General features: G+C 39.4%; 1 protein-coding gene across 1 annotated transcript in view; it reads left to right on the top strand.

Moving 5' to 3' along the window:
- The window catches only part of ATG5 (autophagy related 5), a 71469-nt gene extending 64519 nt beyond the window's left edge, over positions 1–6950 (top strand). The window contains exon 7 of the mRNA XM_041478079.1: positions 6413–6950. Coding sequence (XP_041334013.1) covers positions 6413–6549 — 137 coding nt within the window. The 3' untranslated portion in view covers positions 6550–6950. The remainder of the gene's footprint in view (positions 1–6412) is intronic.
- The last annotated feature ends 14926 nt before the right edge of the window (positions 6951–21876 follow it).

Raw genomic sequence — 21876 nt, 5'->3', positions numbered from 1 at the left:
GAAAAGTAAGGACAGCCTGGGATATGCTGGCTAAAATAGGCTAGTGTGAAGCTTCTGAAAGTCCATAAGATTTTATTCCTAGTTAAAAAATTCTAAATTCTAAAAAAAACCCTGCTCAACTGAACATATAGTAAACTTAGACCTTGAAGTTATAGTTCCTTAAGTATGAAGTACTTGGTTTTAGTAAAGAGAACATGCTTGCTGTCTGAAATACTTGTGTTGGGTTCATTTGAAGAGCAGAATGTAATTTGGCTGTGAGATTTCACCAAAATCAACTTTTTATGCACTTCGCATGAAATTACATAGATATTGAGCTCTTGTTAGTACTCAGCTCATTAAGTACAATTTTTTCAATATACAAATTTATTTTTCTATTGGATCTCTTTATATTGAGGTTGTCATCACTGTGGAATAAGAGCACCTCACCGTATTTGTGTACCTTGGTCACTATTACACATACACATGCCAGAAACTGATTGCAGATGTTCCAGTTAGATTGGAGTTTATGAATGGAAAAGCCTGTAATAATATGTGTTAGTTTCTAATACTTTTTTAAAGGTACTGGAGAAAAGTAAAGCATGAATATTTAATTTATACATGGATTTAATTCATTCTGTAACTATGGTTGCTCCTTGTGCAAAGAAATATTTTGCCCTGAATTAAAAAATATATGGTACCTGCCTGTAGTAAGTACTACAGAAGTGACATGAAAATGTTGATAAATGCTCCTTAGCCAATTTTTTTTTGCACTTTATGAACACAGGTTTTTTTTGTAGCACACACAATGAAAATAATTGTGAAGCTTGTTTTGTTGTAAATGGTATCCTGTCTTTGTCAGTTTTAATATTGGACGTTGGAACTGTTTGAACAGGCTACTATTAAACGAGGTAGATGCTCTTTGTCAAGTTTCAGGGCTAACAAATTAAACCACTGCTTAGAGAGGGGAAGAATAACTTCAGCCACTGTCCAGTGCTTTCCTACCACATGTGGTTACAAATTAGAACACAATCTTTGAATTTGCTTGCTAATATAGAATAGTCTTTTGTAAATAAGTGCACAGCTGCCTGTGTGATCCTTGGTGCCAGACTAGAGGCCTAGCTTCCAAGAAGGAAATTTTCACTTTTGCTTACTGGAGATTTGGCCTTGCCCAACTTTGGCTTCAGGCTTTCAAAACTGGGTCAGCAATATCTTTCAGTAACAAACTTAGTGGTTGCACACTACATTACTCACACGGGGCACATTACTGAAAGCTGTGTTTCTGTAAGTAATTTCCTATGAGATTCTTCAGAGGTAGATAAAATCTTTCCAGTGAAGGTGTTGGTGTGTCTCTTCAGATTCAGAGATGTCTGAGACTCCAGGTGCTGAGCACACACTGTTCTCCTGCCAGATAATATAAGGAGCAGAAGAAAGGGGGAGAAAAGCAGCCACACCACAGTCACAAAAAGAAAATTCTGCTCCTTATAATGCCGTTCCAAGATGAGTTTCCCTACAATATGGCACAGCCTATTGTCAGGAATACCTTTAGTATCATCTTCAGAGCATATGGTATATTCTGAAGATAAGCAACCAAATGTCTGTGGCCCAATTTACAGCTGGAAAGCTGGCATCCAGTTATGTTACACTATTAAAATGCTGCTACTGCATGAAACTTGGTTATGTTTACTCCTTATGCATTTTAGTGTCCTTGTCTATAGTCCTGTGGCCTTGTACCTTACAAGAAATGCATTGTTTGCCCCTAACTTGGAGTACTGGCTTCTATTTGCCTTTTTAGGGTTGAAAAGCCAATTTTATAAGTGGTGCTGCCCCTGGCTACAGGCAGATTCTAGGACTTGCTATGCAGAGAACTTGCATACTGAGGATTCTAATTGAGTACTCCAGGGGCACTTTTGCTAAAGCCTGAATATCTTGTATTGTCCATCGGTTAAGGGATTTAAGCCTGCTAAATTGCCCTGACAAGTGATTGCTTGAGGCCACAAATCAGAAGGGAGGTATTTCATCCTACTAAAGAATTTTAAGTGGTACATCACAGATGTAGTCTGGCTAGAGAAGCTGTCTTGTGTAGGTGAAAGGGAGAATGTCATTGCAGCACTGGTGAGCATTGAGGTGCTAATCTGGGTAAAACCTGGCTGAAGTACCTGTGACTGAGGCAGTGCCTTCTCACTATTCTGCTCTCAGGCACTTGAATCTCTCTCAAAACTAAACCAATCTTCTATGTCCATCTTTAGTTCTTTCTTTCAAATAATAATATAACTCAGTAGAAAAATTTATTCAGATGCATCAGTGCTCATGTGCAACAATCTGAATTGATGCTGAGTAAGCTAATTTTTCTATTACTGAGCAGACTAGTTTGCAAGCAACAACTTATATAGCTGAAGGAAAGACTGTGTGATACCATGACATGGCACACCTTCCCACCTTCTCTGAAGTTTACAGATTTTCTTGTTTGTTCTTCTGCTGTGTCTCGCTGATTCCTGGATATTGAGGGGTATTAAAGGAAGTTGGGATTAGGAACAGTGAATATTGTAATTAGGGCATTCCCTTCAAGAAGAGAGAGTGGGCTCAAGCTGCCTCAGGTTGAGGAGGGCTTTGAGCCACTCTTTCAAGGACTCACTTGAGATGCAGCAGGCCACTCTCTCTTGCTTCCTCCCAGCAGATGCCTATCTGCAAAAGAGAGTCCTTTGCCAATGTTTTCTTGTAGTGGTTTCCTCATCAGGAGCATGGAGCCGCATTGTAGGTGACAGAAAAGCAGATCTCTTCTTAAACCCTTCACTTCAGAGGTTCTTGTTTCTCTCCATTTTCTGTACAAAGCTGGAAAACCCTTCTGACTTTACATGATATGATTAGTTAGCCTGGGTCTGGTCAACACTTCAAGTGTTGCAGCCTTGAGTTTGGGTTTAAGTTAAGTCACCTGAATGTCTCAAAAATGTCTTGGTACATAACATGTAAGCATAGTTATCTGCCTTCTGGAGGTGGAGTATTGTTCAGTTTTGCCAAAAAGCATTACCCTCTGTGCTTAGAGCTTGCATCTAGTAACTTGAGGGGGCTACAGTACGTGCTCTATTGATACAGCTCCACAAGGAAGGCAGTAAAAAAATAATTTAATTTTGGGATGACTGCTCTGATAGATGACTTAATTCACTTTCAGGGTTTCTTGGGATTTTTTTTGCAAATGCCAAAACAATGTTTGTTACTTGAGCATCACTTCAGTAATATAGAAGTACTCTGATTTTTAAGTAGCACTATAAAAACCTATGAAACACAGATTGCTATGCTTTTATTTTTCTTGTATTTCCACTTCATCTTACTCCCAAGAGTAATTTGCAGCAAAGCAAAAAAAAATAATCTTAGGTCATGTGCTAAGTAATGTGTAACTCAGTTCTGACAGGATTTTAAGAAGACAAAGTTGGTGAGGTTACTGGAAAATTTGAATTAGTGGTTTTGAGGAAATTCTGTTTATTTTTTCACTAGATTACTGAACATTGTAGAATGGGTATTGACAGTAATGATATCATCAGGTCTGGACCCTGTGCACTGCAGATGAACAGAGTTATTTGCCCTAATTTTCACAGGCATTGTCCAATGATATAGAGTGGCATTACTTGTAATTAGCTAGTTTAAATTTTATACCTCTAATTTAAATATATTGTTGTGTTGTGTTTAGCAACTTGTACGCTTTGTAGCTGCATTTTGTTAGTTTAAAAAGGCTTCTTGTGATCCTAGAATGTGAGCTGGGGAAGAAGAGGACAGCGGTTGGTGGGTCAAGATGCATCTAAAATCATGGAAAAAAATATTTTGCAAATCTGTTAATCTATTATATCTCTAAAACAGGTGGATGAAGTTTTCATGATAGCTAGCAAATCATTCAGGACTCAGATCACAGTGGAAATGGATAATAATTAGACAGCTGTTGACAAAATAAGAATAGTTTTCAGTAATTGTTTTAGTGTATTTGCTGTTGACAACTTCTTGCTACAAAAAGTAGAGAAGAGTGTATATGAGAGAGACTGATTTATAATTGGATGTGCAATGGAAAACATGAAAGTTGAGGAAAGTTTGGGTAAATGTGGCTTAAGTGAGAGTTTGTGGTTCCTAGTAACAAAAGGAGAGAAGAATGTTGAAGTAAAAACAATGGATTTTGTGAAAGAAGGCTGCAGTAAATACAGAATTGGGAGATAAGATCTCTTCAGTCAAGCCTCAAGGGGAAAAGGAATTAAGGAGAAGTGATGCTTTGTCAGAGATAATACTAAAGTACAAACAATGCTAATGCAGAGATTTAGATTTTAATTAAACTGGTAAATTCTTCATTGACCTCTGAGGCTTTCCCAGTTTGCCAAGGAACAAAATAAAAGACTTGTATGAGAAAGGGACAATACTGGGTAAGGAACAAGGAATGGAGACATCAAGATTACCTGCACTTCATTTTTACAAGAAAATAATAGAGAGTAGTGTGTGTGCAAGAGAAGGCACATGCACACACATACATATGTTGCACAGTAATGGAAGAGCCAGAGAAAATGTTTATCACTTACAAACCTTTCCTCCAATGGCAAGGAAATGATACTGGGGTTCTAAAGCTTATAATCTTATTTTTTGCAAATTTTGGCTAAAAAGAGTCAGATGCATTCTGTCACCTGATTTTATGTAAATTAGTTGTTTCTGAAAATTAAATAATACTATGAAACATTAAGAAAAAGTCACTAACACCAGTTTAAGGAATGACGTAGGTAGGTTTTAGTTTTAGTGTTAAATACATATATTTGAAGGTTATTTAAAAATATTTAGATGTTCCCTAACTTCTAAGAAGAAAGAAAATTGGTGTTGTAAATGAATGAATGCACCACCACAACTGGTTTTCTGAGATCTTTTCTTTTGGAGTTAATTCTTTTGACAATCTGACTGGTAGTGTTTCAGCCCAATAAATACCTCTTTTGGCTTGAAATACCAGAATTTGGTTTTTAAATGATGTGCTTTGTTCTTCAGACTTGTCTGCAATAAAACCAGAAAGCAGCAAGAGTTTATGCTTAATTTAGTGTGACAATGTGTGTATTATGCCCTTTAGAGAATCAAGACTTTGAACAGAATATACCATGTGTAGGTAACAAGTAACAAAAGTGTAATGCTTCATTTTCAGCAAACATAACTGTCTGCTCTTGCAGGAAGAATTATTACTAGCATAAAGTCAGCTGCATGTTTGGGATGGCTTTTTTTACCAGCTGTGTGGGCATAGATAGCTGGTTATACTACAAACTTGTCCAGGCAGCTGTCAGATCATTTTGGCTACCAAACAAATGTGATTCTATCTGTTAGAAAATAGAAATTACACTACAACTGGGGCCACTGAATGCAAGAACCAGTAATGGTACCTACGCTTCTAGATTCTGCTCTCTTCCATGCAGCTCTTGGTGAGGATGGTGGTTTGTTCTGTAATAAAAACACTGGAGGGGGACATAAAATGCCAATTAGTGAATGCAGTAATACTTTTGAGTACTGAATGGGATTTCACTGTGGTAGGTCCATGTGAGAATGCCATAGTATAGAATAAAATGAGTGAAAGGTCACTGCCTACTTTTTCCTCCCCCTAACCATTAGTTGAAGCATATTTAATATGCTCTTCTCATCCCTTGTCTCTGAAATAAATTTTCATTTTTTGTTGTTTTAGTTCATGTCATGACTGTTATGTCAGTTGCTTTAGCTGGTTCCCATCATTTGAATCAAAGGATCAAAGTACTTGCATCCTCTGGGACAAGTATAAATAAAAAGAATTGAAATATTCTTAGAAAATACTCTCATTATACTGGGAATAATTTGCTAACTTTGCTTTTCCAAGAGATGAAACTAAGTGAGAAAAAGCTGGTGCCATCTCTGCCTTCGGAGTAACTCTGAAATGTTGCTAGTGATTTATGTAAATTATTCTTAGCAAAACAAAATTACTTAAGGAATGATACATGTATTATATTACACATAGTCCAGCTCTTTCAGGAGATCACAGTATTAAGAATACAACTTATCAGTATGTTTTAGGAAGCTTAACATTTTAAGCATGATCTGTGTAAAATTCATATGCCTTACGGCCGGGTTAGATGGATGTGCCTTAACTGGGTTGACAACAAGCTGGGATCACTGTAGAGTTAAAAAAAAAAAAACCTCTTGCAACTAGTAAAGAAAAGTGGCACTTTCATTAAGTTTTACTTAATTCCAGTTTTGTCTTGGAATTAATTTTAACTCACAGTTTCTGTTTTAGATGGTACAAATCTCAGCTTTCTCCACACTGATATTTCCTAGTTTTTGTTCTGTTAAATGTTAAACTCTGTAATACCAATTAAATTTACCGTTAATTAAGTATGAGTAAATGTTTAATCTTCCTGTGAACTTTGAATGGTATACTAGTGGTTTCTCTTTTTCTTTGAATTAGATGGAGAGCAGAAGACTCAAGTGATGATTCATGGAATTGAGCCAATGCTGGAAACACCCATTCAGTGGCTAAGCGAACATATGAGCTATCCAGATAATTTTCTCCACATTAGTATCATTCCCCGACCTACTGATTGAAACTCAGCTATATTCCTCTGAGGATCATTCTCAAGCTGGAATTCTAAGGGCATGTCAACTTCTTGCTTCTGTCAGTCTTGACAGAGGCAGCCTGACCAGAAAAAAAGAAACCAACAAAAAGCCGAAACAAAACAAGAAGTCCTCACTGCTGTAAGCCAAACAGGAAGAGAGATCCTATCATCAGATAAGGGCAAATGGGCTGATCTTATTTTGCATCACTGCTGCGTTTGTTCACCACTGTAATTAAATCAGTTGCGATATGAAAGAATTTACAGGACTTCTGCAAGTCTGCTGTTTTCTTGTAAAATATAATGTAGCTGAAACTGTCAGCCGAAGAGCAAATGGAAATATGCCACTTGATTGTATTTCTGATTAACAAATAAACAGGGCTGTTTCCTAAAGAGGTAGTGTTTCAGCTTTGAGGGTGGAAACATTGGTTTAATTTTCTAGAAAGTTAGACACTGAGAGATTTGGTTACCAATAGCTTTTTGTAAAAGATCAAATTACTGTAAATCCATCTTTCCTTAATGAGAAGTTCATGTTTACAGCATATGTATTGGTATGCAAATGATCTTTTAACTTTGATAACAAGCAGTGAGAGATTTTAAAGTAAGCCCGTGAGCATGTTTTGTCAGTTAAAAACATGCACAACTTAATAATTACAAATACTCTTGATTTGTATGCTGTCACTGAATACTCCAGTGTGTTTATTATTCAAACCAGTTTTCATAGACTAGCAACGATGTAGGATAATTTGTCTCAGGATTCGTCATGGCATTTCTTTGTGCTCATCTAGTTTTTTTTCTTTAAGAATATATTTTCTTAATTTACTTTAAAAAGGTTTTTTGGTTTGTTTGTTTTTTTTTTTTTTTTTAAAGCTACATGGATGTTGCAAACAGGATTGTATCCTGCTGTTTATTCCCATAGACTAGGAAACAGTTAAATCATAGAATGATGAGCAGATTGCTTTTTAATGATTTTGAATTTTGGAAAGCTGAGGCTTTTCCAAGCTAATACTTTCTTACATCTGTGGTCCCTGTGCAATCGGTCCGCAATTTGGAATCTTCTAATCTCATTGCACAGATTTTTTCTTAATGTAGCAGATGTATTTTTAGGTTATTGGATCATTTTGGTTTCTAAATGTTCGCTACCATTGCAGATGCTACTCGAACTCTACCAATTTTTTTTTGTGTTGCACTAAATTCATCAAACTCTGTGCTCTCTTGCTTTGTCTGCAGTTTGTGGCTGTTTGTGGCACAAAACTATGTTTATAGTAGACATATTATCCAATCTGTCAAATATTATTCAATATAAAGAAAGCATGATATTTTTCTTTCAAAAATAGTGGCTGTCCAAGCTCCTACTCACATTCTTGGCTTGTAAATGTCCCAGTAATTCCCAGTGCTGTTCCCATTCGTTCCCATGCTCCCTTTATGGCAGGATACTTACCTGTATCTGAAAAAGAAGAAAATGAAAATCAGCCAAATGAACAAAAACCTCTTTCTGAAGCAAGAGGGGAAGGATCTCCATGGGTGAGGATAGGGTTGAGGCTAAGAAGAGCCCTGAGGGCAGAAAAAATCTGTAGACAGATTAGATACTGTTTTAAATGTTAATGAGGAAAATAGCATTAAGGAAATGGAAGGGTAAAGGTACTAATGAAACAAACCTATGCTGTATTCTGCAGGACATGAAGAACTTTTAAAACAAAACAAACCATGCTGGTCTGTGTTTATGCAGAATTGAAATATAATATTCTTATGGTGGGATGATTTGGTTAAGTTATTCTAATTTCCAGTTCTGTTTGGAATTTTTGTTACAGTGTTGGATTGGCATTTATAAACTTCCTTAGGCACACATATCTAAATATTTTGGAGATTTTCAAAGTCCTGCCAATGGATAAAGCAAATATTTTGTAGAGTCTTCATATTGAAAAAAAAAATCTTTTGTAGGGATAATTTTTCCATTAATTAGGATAAGAGGCAATACATTTCAAAAAACTGTAGAGATTGTGTTTCCTTTGTTTTAAGGTAATCTGGAGTGAGTCGCTGGCTATTTTAATATATTCTACACCAGCATTTTAAGTATACAGCTCTTCTTATGGCCCGTATTTGCCAGTAAATCCGACTTTAAGGCCTAGCATGGAACAAAGAAATAGCTTGGCTTTAAAACATACTCTTTCCTCTTACTTTAACTATTTAAACTTTATTAAAAAATAAAACAAAGTTTGAGTCTGTCTTTATTTCTAGCAAAATAAGTATCCTTGTCATGGAATGACGAGTGTTTACCTAATAAGTAGGAACTTCTTAGAAGAGGTTCTTAGAATGTCATCACATATAGATTGGGTTCTGAACTAAAGCAGGTAGGTATCTATTCTATGTTAAAATATCTGGTTTTGAGATAGGCATGGTGACATTTTGAAATGTCACACTAAACCTGAGTAATATCTCCTGAGAGAGAGGTAAAAAGACATTCAGAACTAGATTTCAGATTTCTGTACTTTCACATTACGCTATCAAATTAGCTTGTGGAAGATGAGTTGAAAATGGGAGAGATGTTTTCTCTCCTTCCCTTGCCTTTCATGTCTCTACAATTCAAGTAAATAAGTTTTTTAACTGTGAAATGAAACACCAGTTTCTGAACAATAGATTGAAGAACAGAAAGAAATACAAACAGCTATGCAAACAGCTACATGAAGAGTTTGGTGTATGTCAGGTTTTTATATGTACAAAATAACTAGCATTATATGGAGTTTAAAGGTGTGGTTTTAGCAGCATTTATATGTATAAAAACCACTTAGGGTAGAAAGAGAGGCAGTCAAACACCATGTTAGGGTTGGAGGATCTTGACTGCAATTAAAACTGCCAAAACGTGTCCAATTTTAAAATAGCACTTTCCACTGAAGATGTTCAAAGCCTTAATACTTGCATCATTTCACTAATCTAGGTCAATAATAGAATGAATGTGTTGTGGAAACAAATCTGTGATCTAGCTACTAATACTCATTATACCCTGAGCTCTCACCATAACCGAGTATAACTCGTTGGAAAGGGCAAAGCCAATTTGCAGTGTTGTTCGCTTGCATCTGTTGGAATTTGAAGGATCGCTTGCTAGACTTTTGTCAAGTGTGTTTTGCAAGTTCACAAGCACTTTTTAGAAACCTCTAGAAGCTTGGTTCTTTTTCAAAGAAAGAGCTGTAGTGGGGGAAAAAACAATGAATAGCACTGTTCACTAAACCTGTCCCTTCAGTGGCTGCCTTACAGTGAAAGGCACGTGGAGGGAGTGCACGAGTGAGAGCTGGTGATGCCTTATTTTGTACAGATATGTTATAATTTCTCCTTGTGTATATTGTTACTTAGTGTCCCAGCTGACATAACAAGCCAGACAACTTGTTATTCTTTCAGCTAGACAGAGGCACTCAAGTATTTTTATTACTACAAAATTAAAGCTCAGAATGGAAACTATCTGGCTGAAACTTGCACCTTACATGCTTTTCTGACTATAATTAAAATAATCTGCACTTCAGAGGTTTGATTTCCATCAGTCATGTGTACACACACCCTCACTGGATTTTTTCTGCAGTTCAAAATTGGGAAAATAGGGTGGTTTTCCTTCATTTTAAAGTTTATCTGAGTCTGTACAAGGCAAACAGGAGGAGGGGATCAGGCCATGGGGGTGAGCCTAAAGCCCTGAAATCGTGGCATGACACAGGAAGTCATACGGTTTCTTCACCATTTCCACAGCGACCATTTTATCGTAAGAATCCTGGCCCTTGCAGATTCTTCTTTAATTTGCAGCTTCTCTTTTTTTATCTGATGCTTGACCTCGGCTCAGTGGTGATGAGGCTGTGCCTGCCCCTGGCTCCACAGCTCCGTCTCTCCCTTGCAGGATTTGCCGTCGGTGCGTGTGTGTGACTGAAATGCCCATCTCGGGGCCCTCCCTGACACTTCTCGCATGGCTCCTCCTTCACCAGCAGAGCGTGAGTTCATTTCTGCTGGCTTTTACCATGAATTGGGTGGCCCTGGAGGAAAGCAGTGAGAGAAGGGTGCAGAGGAGGAGAGAGGGAAACGAGAAGAATTAAAAAACAGTGAAGGTGGGGCTTGAGAGAAAATACTTTGTGGGGACTGAAATGACAGAGCCGGATTCTTGATCTCACCCAGGTTTCTCATTCACTCATCACCTTGCAGCTCCCACCACGTGCTTTCCTTTCCATCCTTTCCATGAATGCATTGCAATGGCTTTCACCACCTGTGGGACAGTGTCTGGCACCTCTGGTGTTGCCTGGAGTGAGCAGTCACTGAGTGTGTATTTAACTTTGATGGTTTAGCACATTGCTGAAGGAGGCCTTTATTTACAGGAATTGTTTTAGAGCTTCCTCCTCTGCAGCAGATCCTCGGCCTGGGCTTCCTTCATGTGGGGAGTCAGAATGGGGAGGTCCTGCTGCAGGAAACATCCTGCACAGGCACCACAGGTCACTGTTCCAATACACTGTATGTTGGAAAATTGAGTCATGGATGGATGGATGCATGGATGAGTCACTAGAGGACCTTTCTTTCATGAAAGTTACTGTTTCATGTCTCTGAAGTTTTATATTATGCCGTTCTGAATGTTTCATAAAGAACAGCAGAATAAATTTTCAGTGTGGCTAATAAATACCAAACCCAGATTGGGTCACAAGCATTTTCTGTTTCATTTTCCAGTCAGAATAAAATTCCATTTTATGGGGTTTAGTTGTAGAACAAGACATCAATATTTGTAATGACTTTGTACAGGCAGTAGAAAGAGGATGTGTCCATTGTAATCATCAGCATTTCTGCACTGTACATCTCAACACCTTTTAATATGAAGATACATGAGGCCTTCTGCTGAGGCATGGTTTTGCTGAGCCACCCAGGCAGTTTCTCTGTCAGTTTGGGAGGTCTGCTCCCCTATGGAAACTCTCCGGTTTTGGTTTATTGTATATAAATTTATACTTGATGGCTGTTGAGAAAATGACTGGAAGAGTAGCCATAATGGCAATGGAAAAAAAAAAAAAAAAAAAAAAAGAAAAAAGAAAAAACCAAAAAAAAACCAAAAAAAAAAAAAAAAGGCAAAGCTTAATTTATTGCTCAAATGGAATGTCTTTCAGTAAGAAATCATGATGTCAGTTTTCAGTGAAATTAGTGATGTCCTACTTCTGGTTGTGTATTCAGTTATTTCAGTGGTAAGAGGGAGCAATCCTAATGGGTCAGCTTACAATTACCCTGAAATATATATAGTGTGTTTTTAATTAATATGCCAATAACAGGAGTTACTCATATTTTATTCTTTCTTGTACTGAAACTTGAATGCATTCAAGGGTTCTGCTGCAATTGGCTTCCTCCGGGAAGTGCAGCAGGAATTGTGTCTCTTCTGGCCTCCATAGATCACACTGGGATCAGTGTCTTTTGGAGGTACAGGGGAAAATAATTCTCTGCAATTTACCTACTTGCACTCTTCCCTCCCTCCTTCCCCAAACTAGATGCCACAATTTTCCATTATGCAACCTTTTTTGGGGTTTTGGTTTTGTTTTTTTTTTTTTTTTTGTTTTGGTTTTTTTTTTTTTTTTTGTTGTTTTGGTTTTTTTTTTTTTTTTTGTTGTTTTGGTTTTTTTTTTTTTTTTTGTTGTTTTGGTTTTTTTTTTTTTTTTTGTTGTTTTGGTTTTTTTTTTTTTGTTGCATGCAATGGACAACAAACCAGATGAACTGTAGCTACTGAGCATAATGATAATGATCTTTAGCTGTTGTTTTGGGGGTTTCTGAAATTTACGTCTTTCAAGTTTCTGAGCCACACCTCTAACAGTGGCTTGTTCTGGGGTAGCCACACAAGCTTCCAACAAGTTAGTAGAAGGTGTAAATTAAATTCTCTTTGAAAATTGGCACTCATGTAAATGAAAGTATCCCCAGCCTTCATTCAGGCTGGTGTAATCAGCTTTCTGGATACTTCCAAAAAACAAACCTCAGAGGTGGTGTGGAGGGAATGGACGATGCCTGTTGCACAACTCCCTTGCCTACACCCAGCTCAGCCCTTGCTTGTGTCACTGCAGGCAATTAACAGTGCTCAAAACCACGGCAGCTCTTCTTCCATTTGCTATTTGATGGTATCGGGACATTTGAGCATTGAGGAAAAAAATTGTCTATATTTTAAAGGGAGTTTATTCTTCAGCTTTAGAAAATGCTTAAGTAATAAAAGGCATTGAGTGTGTAGCATCATCATGAAGATCTTTGCTGCAAGTTATGATCTGGATGGGATAAAAATGCTTCTTCAGTATAATATATGCTTGAAATGAACTGCAATATCTTTATGTGTTCTGCTTTGATCCTAATGTGTTGTGGGGTGCTATGCTGAAATGAATGTGGATACCATCAATAAAGGAGAAGATCCTTAACACCTTAATGTATGGGCATGTGCCGCAGTTGCCACATCATAAACAAGGGCGTAAGCTTTGCAGAGCTGCCCCAAGATAGGGAACTTCTTCCCTCCTCTTGTCCCAGGGTAAACAGGTGTCTCTGGGAGCTGTGGAGTGCTTTCTCTGGCACTGGCCAGGGAGGGATGAATAATTGCTGTGGATTTCTCAGATGTGCTGTAGGCACAAGTGTGCATCTTGACCCGATAGGAATGAAACAGAGTGCTTATCTTTACCTGCAGGATTTATGTTCAGTGATTTTGTTATTTATGTCAAAGAGGGCTTCAGGATTTGAAGTAACCTTAGGCATGGGATCATTTTGTTGACTACCCTTGATGCTAATTGTTTGAAGCAAATCAGACTGTAACATTTTTATGAAGTTTCACTGTGGGGTGAGATAAGATTAAGTGTAAATGGTGTGACTAGAAACTTCTTGAGAAATGTGTAGGTTTATTTTGCAGCGTCACATAGGATCACAGGAAAGAGAGAACACTCATGCCTGTGCTGTCTCTGCTGAGGGTTTTGGTGGGTGTCACTGTTTGCCTGAAGTGGTGAAGTATCCCTCTGCCATTCAGATCATGTAGTAAGGGTGTTCCAGTGGAAAAGGTTGTTCCAGTGGAAAAATCTCCTTGCCCGAGATAAGGGCTGAACTAAACCTGAGTGTGGTTCTTCTGAATTCTGACAATAATAATTTCACTGAGCACAAGCCAGCAAGTTGCTGCTCAGCAAGTCTGTAGGTTTTTTTCTGGATTTATTACCTTGCAGAGATAAAGCCTGCTGTTTATTCTGAAAAACTCCTACCTTAACAACTGAAGAACAGCTTAAAGTTTTTCGAACTAGAGGGAGAAGCTAGAGCTAGGAGGAGCTAGCAGCAAGCTCCCATGATGTACTAGAAAGGGCAAAAACTCAAATTCTGTACTTTTCATCACTTTACAAGCTTCTTGATGCAGCATAAGTGAAAGGTTTCTTGAAAAGTTGCGTGGGGTTCATGTAGGGAAGAGAATTGGAGGTCTTACTGTTCCTTATGTTGATGTCAGTACTTTTGGCTTTGCAAGCAGAGTTTATCAGCCTCTGCCATGAATCTGCTGTCCTTCCTCTGCATGGATATGGAAATTCACCTTCCAGGAGAACTGCCATTTCAGTTTTACTGGGGGAATGAATTGGTAGAAGCTTGGGAATAAAAGACGATGTCTAGAAAGTTACTTTTGGCAGAGGACTCAGAGCCGCGTTTAATCCTGCTGTGGATCAGGTGCTGGTCAGAACTGGGTTGCGTTGATCCATCTGCTGATGTGTGGAGCAAGTCTGTCAGTAATACCTGAGTGATGGCTTGGGCCTCACTGCTATCATGCTTTGCAGAGCAAACTTCCAAGAGTGTGTGATCCTGAATTTGCAAGATGGCAGGGTCTGGTAAATGACGCACAGGCTGTATGGTTTTGTTATGGAATGACTCTTTCATGGCATGGTACACCACTAACATGAGGAGCGTGGTTTTTATTTATCTCAGCTGATGTTCCTCTGAAACTGCTTGGTGGGTAACTTTAATGGATGTGTGTCATGGTTTAGGAATGGTATTCCACAATTTAGTGTTCCCATTCCAAACCGTGCTCTGCTTGCTCCCTTCCCCTTCCCCCTGCCATGGGATGGAGAGGAGAACGGGAGGCACAAAAGGTAAAGATCACGGGTTGAGGTGAGAACGGTTCACTGGAAACAGCCATGAGATGAGAAAACGAGCAGTAAGAGCAGCAATATTGATGGCAGAGGGTACAAGAAGGAGGGGAATGATTCACACAGAGAGAGCCCCTGACAGCACCCGGCTGCTCCCTCCACCACAGCACGCTGATCCAGTGACTGTGAGGGGGTACAGAATAACCCCCGGGTCCTGGCCAAAAATTAACCCTGTCCTGGCCAGAACCAGGCCGATGTGGAATGGCAATCACTGCACTGGCAGGTACAATAGCTGCTCACCTTGTTTGCTTACAATGCCCCAAGCAATCACGTGTGACACCTTCCTGCAAATGAGGCAAATCCCGCTTGGCGCTCAAGCCGCTGCTGAGGGGGAAAACTTTTATATTGTAACATTAAAGGCAGACACTTTGTTTTAATCACTTGCCAAAACAGCTGAAAACAATTATTAATTAATAGGAAACATTAACTTTTAACTTTGCAAGCTCTCCAAAGAAGTGTCTGTGACAACTTGCATCTGGATTTATGGATAATTTGGATACAGTGAAAATGGGCATCGTACTGCAAAGGTCGACTGCTTTAAATTCATTTTAAGTGTACACATAGTGCTCTTAAAATTAATATGTTTATAAACCTAAATTGGTTCAGTTGGATGCCTTTTGTTCTCTTTGTGGCCTCATTTGAAGCAACAACAAAAAGCTGTGCTTGTTTGTGTGTTTAACCAAAACGTTAAATGCAATTAATCCACCAAAAGCATACAAATATTTTTTGAATAATAGAGGCTCCCCTTTCACAGTGTCTTAGGTATTTAGCACTATGGTTTGGCAAGAAAGCAACTTCTTCACATCTCATAAATAAAATTTTAAAAATCTTTTGCTTGGCTTGTTTAATTTGGACCGACACAGTGCAGCACCCTTAGTTTTTCTTGTCTGCTTTGATATGGCTGAGGTTAGTATGTACGGTTGGTGGGAGCTGGCATTCCTGGTATTTTAGATTCTGAATCCTACTTTCCCCTCTGGAAAATACTGTGTCTGACAAATACAGCTCCCAGGAAATAAGAAGGAGGGGGATGAATATTGCAGTCTGAGACAGAGGTCCTGTTCAATCTGACCGGGGTGTGACTCTTTGGGGATTCATCATGCAGATCTATTGCTTTTGCTTCTTTTGTCCAAAAAATGGAAAAATTCCTTGGACTGGCAGAAACACAATATCCAAAATATTTCAGCAAGATCAGACCACAAGAGTTAGTTTGTTATCTTAACTGAGGATCTTTAGACATCCCAATTATTTTAACAATGGGAGAGTGGCTCCTTAGCCTGTTTGCTCCTAGCCAGCCCACTTTCCAGTTATTGAGCAATTCATGGGGGATCACAGGATGACTTTAGGAACTGCAGATTCTTCATCAATTACAATATTGTTTCTAGCAAATGTGAGTACTTGGCTTTTTACATTTTTTTCCTAAGACTCTTCTCTTAAAAAAGGTGTGTTTTCATCCTTTATTTAAAATTCTGCCAGTCCTGCTAAACCAGCAACTCGCTCTTTGCCAGGTAACTCGATCTGAGCTCATCTTCTGTGCATGAGCCAAGAGTTGACTGGGAATCATCTTAGTTATCCTTGTTTTGATCAAGGCACAACACACATGGCCACTCACCAACCTGTGGAAGGCAGATGGGCCTATGTAGTCCAATATTTATGGCTAAGAAGAAAATTGTTACACAGTTCAAAGGTTAAATTCTGCCTTCTGATAATGCTTTGCTTTTCCTGGAATGTTTTGCACAAGTCTCATAAAGAAATAGAACTTGCCCTCATTTTATCAAATAGTTCAGACTTTAATGGCTACTGAAATGATGCCTACAGCTCATTTCCCTTTCCCTTCTCCTCCCCACCCAGCACAGTGCTCTTGTTAGAAAGGAGGGGTTGCAATGGTGCAGACACATGGATGCAGCAGCTTGAGGAATGAAAGGCAGTGCTGCTGCAGTGACAGAGTGACATCTCTGCTCCGGCTGATAGTGCTCAATAATCTCAAAAATAGTGATCTACATATAAATACCTGAGGATTTTATGGGCTGAACTATGGCAATGCTCTGCTTCAATTTATGTTTGTACCTGCTGAAGTCTTACACATTTATCCTGAAATTACTTTTTATTACAAACAGTGGCAGTTTGCTCAAAGAACTTCATAATCTCAAAGCAGTTATCTTTCTTCAAATAGATAATTAGGTCATTACCAGCTTTTTCTCAAAAGAAGGGGGAAATTGGCTAGTCTAATACTTCTCAAAGGACAAAAAGTGATTTCTGCAGTGGGTTGGGTATTTTCTATACTTCTGTTCTCTCCCAGCTGTTGCTTGATGCACTGCTCTGTCTGGAGGCTTGCACTGAACATTCACCCCATCAAGCACAGGCTAAGAGTGAACTGCACTTGGGGCATCTCCACAGCTTTGTGACCAATCACAAATGAAAGCAGTTGGTTGCTTCTGGTTACTCACTGGTGTATTAGATTTCTAGTAGCAGTACCATATTCAGGTTTGTAGGTTGTGTGTGGCAGATGGAAATAATTACTTTCAGTGTGCTCTGGGGTATTGCTAACTGAGCAAGAAAGACAGCATGGCTTCCCTCTCCCACCACCCAGGGTTTAGGATATGCCTAGCTGGAGTGCTACAAAGATCTGGATTGACTCCTGAGTTTTATTTTGGTGGTTTTCATTATTTCCACAGAAGCAGTTGAGGGATAAATGTAAATTCCAAGTGTCAGCTTCCAGGGAAGGTGTGAATCTGATCTGTGATGGCTCTTATTGAGAATGAATTTAGAGCAGTCTTGCTTTTAATGCTTGATTTTTGCATGGGCTGTGGTGATTCAGGATTTGTTGAGACCTGTGTGGTTCCTCTATGTCAGTATTGGTTTGTGCCTTTCAAGCAACATCCTTTCCAAAGCCCTCAGTGCCGAATCTCGGGTACAACTCCCATGCAGCAGAAACTTCCCCCAGCTCTTGAGTTTCCTAAACACAGTCTGGAGCTGCAGCATCCTCTGATGCTTCTGCATGTAAGAAGTTGTTTGTGGTCTGTTTCTCTCCAGCTCTTTGGATCTGCCAGCTCTGTAAAAATAATGGGATGTTAAAATTTTAAAATTAAAAAATAAAACATGATTTGATATGCCAGCTTCAGAGGACAACTGCTAATTCCAGTACACCTCTCTGTGCTGTCCTGGCTTTGACTGCTGCTTCCTGTTACTGTGGTGGAATGAAATTTGTGTTATCCTCGGTGTTATCCTGTGCTTACAGGACGTGGGAACCAGCAGGTTTCCATGCATAGAAATCTAGCATTAAGCAAGTGATTTGGTAATCTTTTGTAGCTGTCCAGAAGGTAAAATGCATTGTGCTGCCACAGAGCCGTCCTCAGAGCACCCTTTATATGGACAAGCTGTTTCTGTTTGCTTGGCCATCTTGTTTAAGATACAAAAGTACCCCCCAAGCCTCTTCCATGGCTTTCATCTGTATCTGCGGAGCATTTTGCAAATGAAAGTTGGGAGGTTTGCCATCCTTGTAAACAATATTGCAAACCCCAATTCCAGAATAGGGAAATGCCTCCCTGTCCACACAGGTGAAATTCAACAGATGCTGAATTTTGCAGGTTTTTTATGTTTCACATTGAGGAAAAGCCTTTTTCCCAACAAAACTCTCAAACAATCTCACAAGTGAAGCAAAGCTGCTTCCTCTGTCCTGAAGAGAACACCAGGGAGAGGCAGGGACGTGCAGAAAAGAATGAGAAGGTTTGGTCTAACTGGTATTTTTTCTCACATAAGATAGGCAGAATGCTGTTGGTTGCAGTCTGTTGTTGAAGTACCAATATTTGTTCTATTTTTTAAACAAAGAAATGTTGATTTGATGAAAATCAACAGAAAAGAGTACAGGAAGCTGCTGATGTGAAAAAATTTCCCATCATGCCAAGACACCATTTTTTATCAAGTTTTTCTCTTTAAGGTGTCACTTTGCAAGGCTGCATGCTGATGATAATGTTTTCTGCTACAGCTGTGTGGAGGAAATGAGACTGATGAAAATTTTCTGTGTGAAAACCTGCAGAAGTTGACTTCAAAGCGAGAGCTGTCCATGAAACATGAATGCAGCAGAGATGTTCCACAGGGATATTTCAGCTGCCAGGAATATGAACTGTTGTGAGCACCTCCCCTCTCAGATTTGCATAGATGGAGATGCATTGACTCAAAACAGAAGGATTTTGATAAGCAGATATTAGCTTCAGTCAGAGCTGAGTAAAGAGGAAAAAAAGGTAGGTTATATTCAAAACAATGAAAACTTACCAGTTTAATTATAGGCTACAAATGGTCCTACTGTTCAGTCAGTGAAGATGGAAAAGTCCTTTATTAAATTTTATTGGTACCTATGAAACTGCAGTCTTCAAGCCTATGCCAGCTGCTTCTGAAATCACAAGAGAGGATGCTGCAAGCTGCATGGCCATGTCCCTTCCTGAAATTGTATGGTTTAGCCTACAAGTGGGACTTAATTGGGTCAAATGAAAAGGTTCAGATTTGATCAATGAGTTGGTATATGGTTTGTCAGCTTCTGTTGCTGTTCTGTCTCGTCAATTGAGTAATGCCAAAAACTTTGGGCAAGATGAATTAGTGAAAGTAATGCAATAGCTTTGATAATGTAACTTTCATGAAGGCTAAAGGACAGCTCAATACCAATTATACATGATAAGTAATAAGAGTAAGCTAAAATTATAGCCTGACAGTGCTTAGGAGGGGACTTGGAGGATGTGTGTAATACATTTGCTTCCTTCCAAAACTTGTTGGACTAGCAGCCTGACTACAGGAAAATCACTGTAATTTAGCTTTTGCTGGCAGTATCAGCAGTGGAATCTAGGGCATAAATACATTGCTTTATGTATATCTTAGCCCAGATCTAACATGGGAGCAAGTGAATATGACAAAGCTTGCACTGTTGTTGCTTCTCCTTTTTTTAAACAGGACAGGGACAGCTCGGGCTTGGTTGTGCTGCAAAATAGACATGCACTTAAAAACATTACCTTTATTTCGTTCCAAACATCTTATTGAAGGGAGATATGAGCCCAGGTTTTGCCCAGTCCAAAACAGAGACCCTCAGACAGCAGGGCTGCTCTCAAGCAGCCCTAAAGGAGGCAGATGAGGGAACTCATAGTTCAGGTCTTCAGGCTTGGCACAGGAAGGCAGCTCCCATTGCACCCAGCCCCTGTCTGGGATGAAAGCAGTGATCACAGCAAACCTGAACTGTCCACATGCCTCACATGTGACAGAAACATTTGTATTTCCTTCAGCCTGGTCCCTGGGAAGCATCTGACACACCTCATGGGCTTTGACTTGTGTGTCTGGGGCACAATTTGTTTATTATGGTAGTCAGAGACTACAGACAAGAAGAACTGTGGGTCTTGGTTTTAAATGTTGGAAGAGTAGTGTAGCCAAGCTTTATACTTGCATTGGATGCATTCTGTGAGCTAAGGAAGCACTCGTGGTGACATGTTTTGCCAAATGAATTAGCAGAAACAGACTCAGCCAGCCCTGAGTATGTCACTGGCCACTTTGGTGGCCCTTTTTGCCGCCCTTGGAAGAAACCCAGGAACTGCTGCAGTCTGGAGAGAGAAACTTTTGAGCTTGTGCCAGCGTGCACCTGTTAACAGGGCTTTGCTGAGGTCTCTGACCTCCAAACAGAGATAAGCTGCTCTTGCGGGTTAGGAGATTGAAGCTGCCAGGCTGAAATCCAGCACATTCCAACCCAAGCTCTTTACCTTTTCCTTGGTTAAGAGGTGCTTGAACTATTTGGCAGGGAGCCAATGAGGTCTGCTGGGTCTGCCATGGGGCAAGGAGTTACGTTAAAAGACCCAGTTTCCAGTTAATCCAGGCCTTTGGAACTCTCTAAGTAGCTTCCCAAAGTCGCGTTGGTGCAGGGTCACCCTTGTCTTCGAGCGTGAGATGGGGCAGATGGGGCCTCTGGTTCTGCTGAACACTGAACTTCAGTGCAGATCATTTACATTTTGACCTTATCGGGAGAAAAATTCTGGAAATTATCCGTGTGGTTGTATCTTGAGGGGCAGAAGGCAGAGCAGAGCTAACTGGCTGATGTTTCTCTCTTGGGCTGGAGTCCAGCAATGCCCCATAATCTCTGCTGAGGCTGTTTTTTGAATGAAATAGAACTCTGCATAGGGCTGTTCTTGGTGTGGCTCCTGTGTTCTGAATTCTGAGGCAGAATTCGAAACCAAAATGAGCCTAATTTTTTCTTCTTTCTGCATTTCTGATGTTAGGTACAGGATTTGGGGAAATTGCTTTGCTGCACTAGTGTGGAAGTGTTACTGTAGCTGTGACCAAGGTTGCAGGAGATGGTCCTTGCTGCCAGATGTGCTCTGGCTTTACTAACCCCATGTGTTTATTTTTGATAAGCTTTTGGTTCATGGCAAGTATCTCTCAGAGGTAATCTGTACTCTCCTGCACTGAAATACATCATGTGTAAAAAAGTGATGATATGGTAGCTCTGTGACAGAGGTTTCTGGTGTAGCAGGGCCACGGTGAGCACCCCTTTTCAGTAACTGGGATGGGTTTGCTGGAAAAGGCCTGATTGCCATGGCACTTCTATGGTCAACTGATGAAAGCTGTGAGGAGCAGCACAGCACTGGCAGTGCCAACTCCTCTGCTGCTGGTTTTGACTGAAATGGTGATGATCTGCAATAAGTGGTGAATCAGAGCAAACCCTGGATATGCCTATCCATTGCTTTAACAATTCCCCCTCACAGGGGCTTTCAGATCCCTCAAATTTTACTTGCTCAAAGAAAATTCACTTAAAAAATCAGGCTCATAACAGGAAGTATATTCTTTTCATTAATAGTCTCTCTAAATGCAGTGTGTTTGTTAATATGGTATAAATTGAGCTGAGATAAAAGATCTAAGAAACAAAACTCCTGCCTGAGTCCTGTGTGGTGTATATTTAATGAATTTTCACTTAATTATCCATTAATATGTATTAATAAAATAAACATGGCAATTGAACAGTACAGTACTAAAATACTGTTCTGAAAGAAAACCACATTGAGTAAACTAAAACAACTGCATTTCTTACTAATCTACACAATGCATTTAATTTAAAAGGAGAATTTATAGTATTTGAAATATCCTACCACATACTGAAACTTTTAGTGTAAACTGCCACTTTCTGACTATCACATATTGAAATACTTGTGGTGCGT

Source organism: Pyrgilauda ruficollis, unplaced genomic scaffold (assembly GCF_017590135.1).
Source record: "Pyrgilauda ruficollis isolate IOZ18807 unplaced genomic scaffold, ASM1759013v1 scaffold43, whole genome shotgun sequence".
In the NCBI taxonomy this organism is placed as follows: Eukaryota; Metazoa; Chordata; class Aves; order Passeriformes; family Passeridae; genus Pyrgilauda; species Pyrgilauda ruficollis.
The sequence above is the reverse complement of the archived record's forward strand: the minus strand, read 5'-3'. Positions and strand labels throughout refer to the sequence as shown.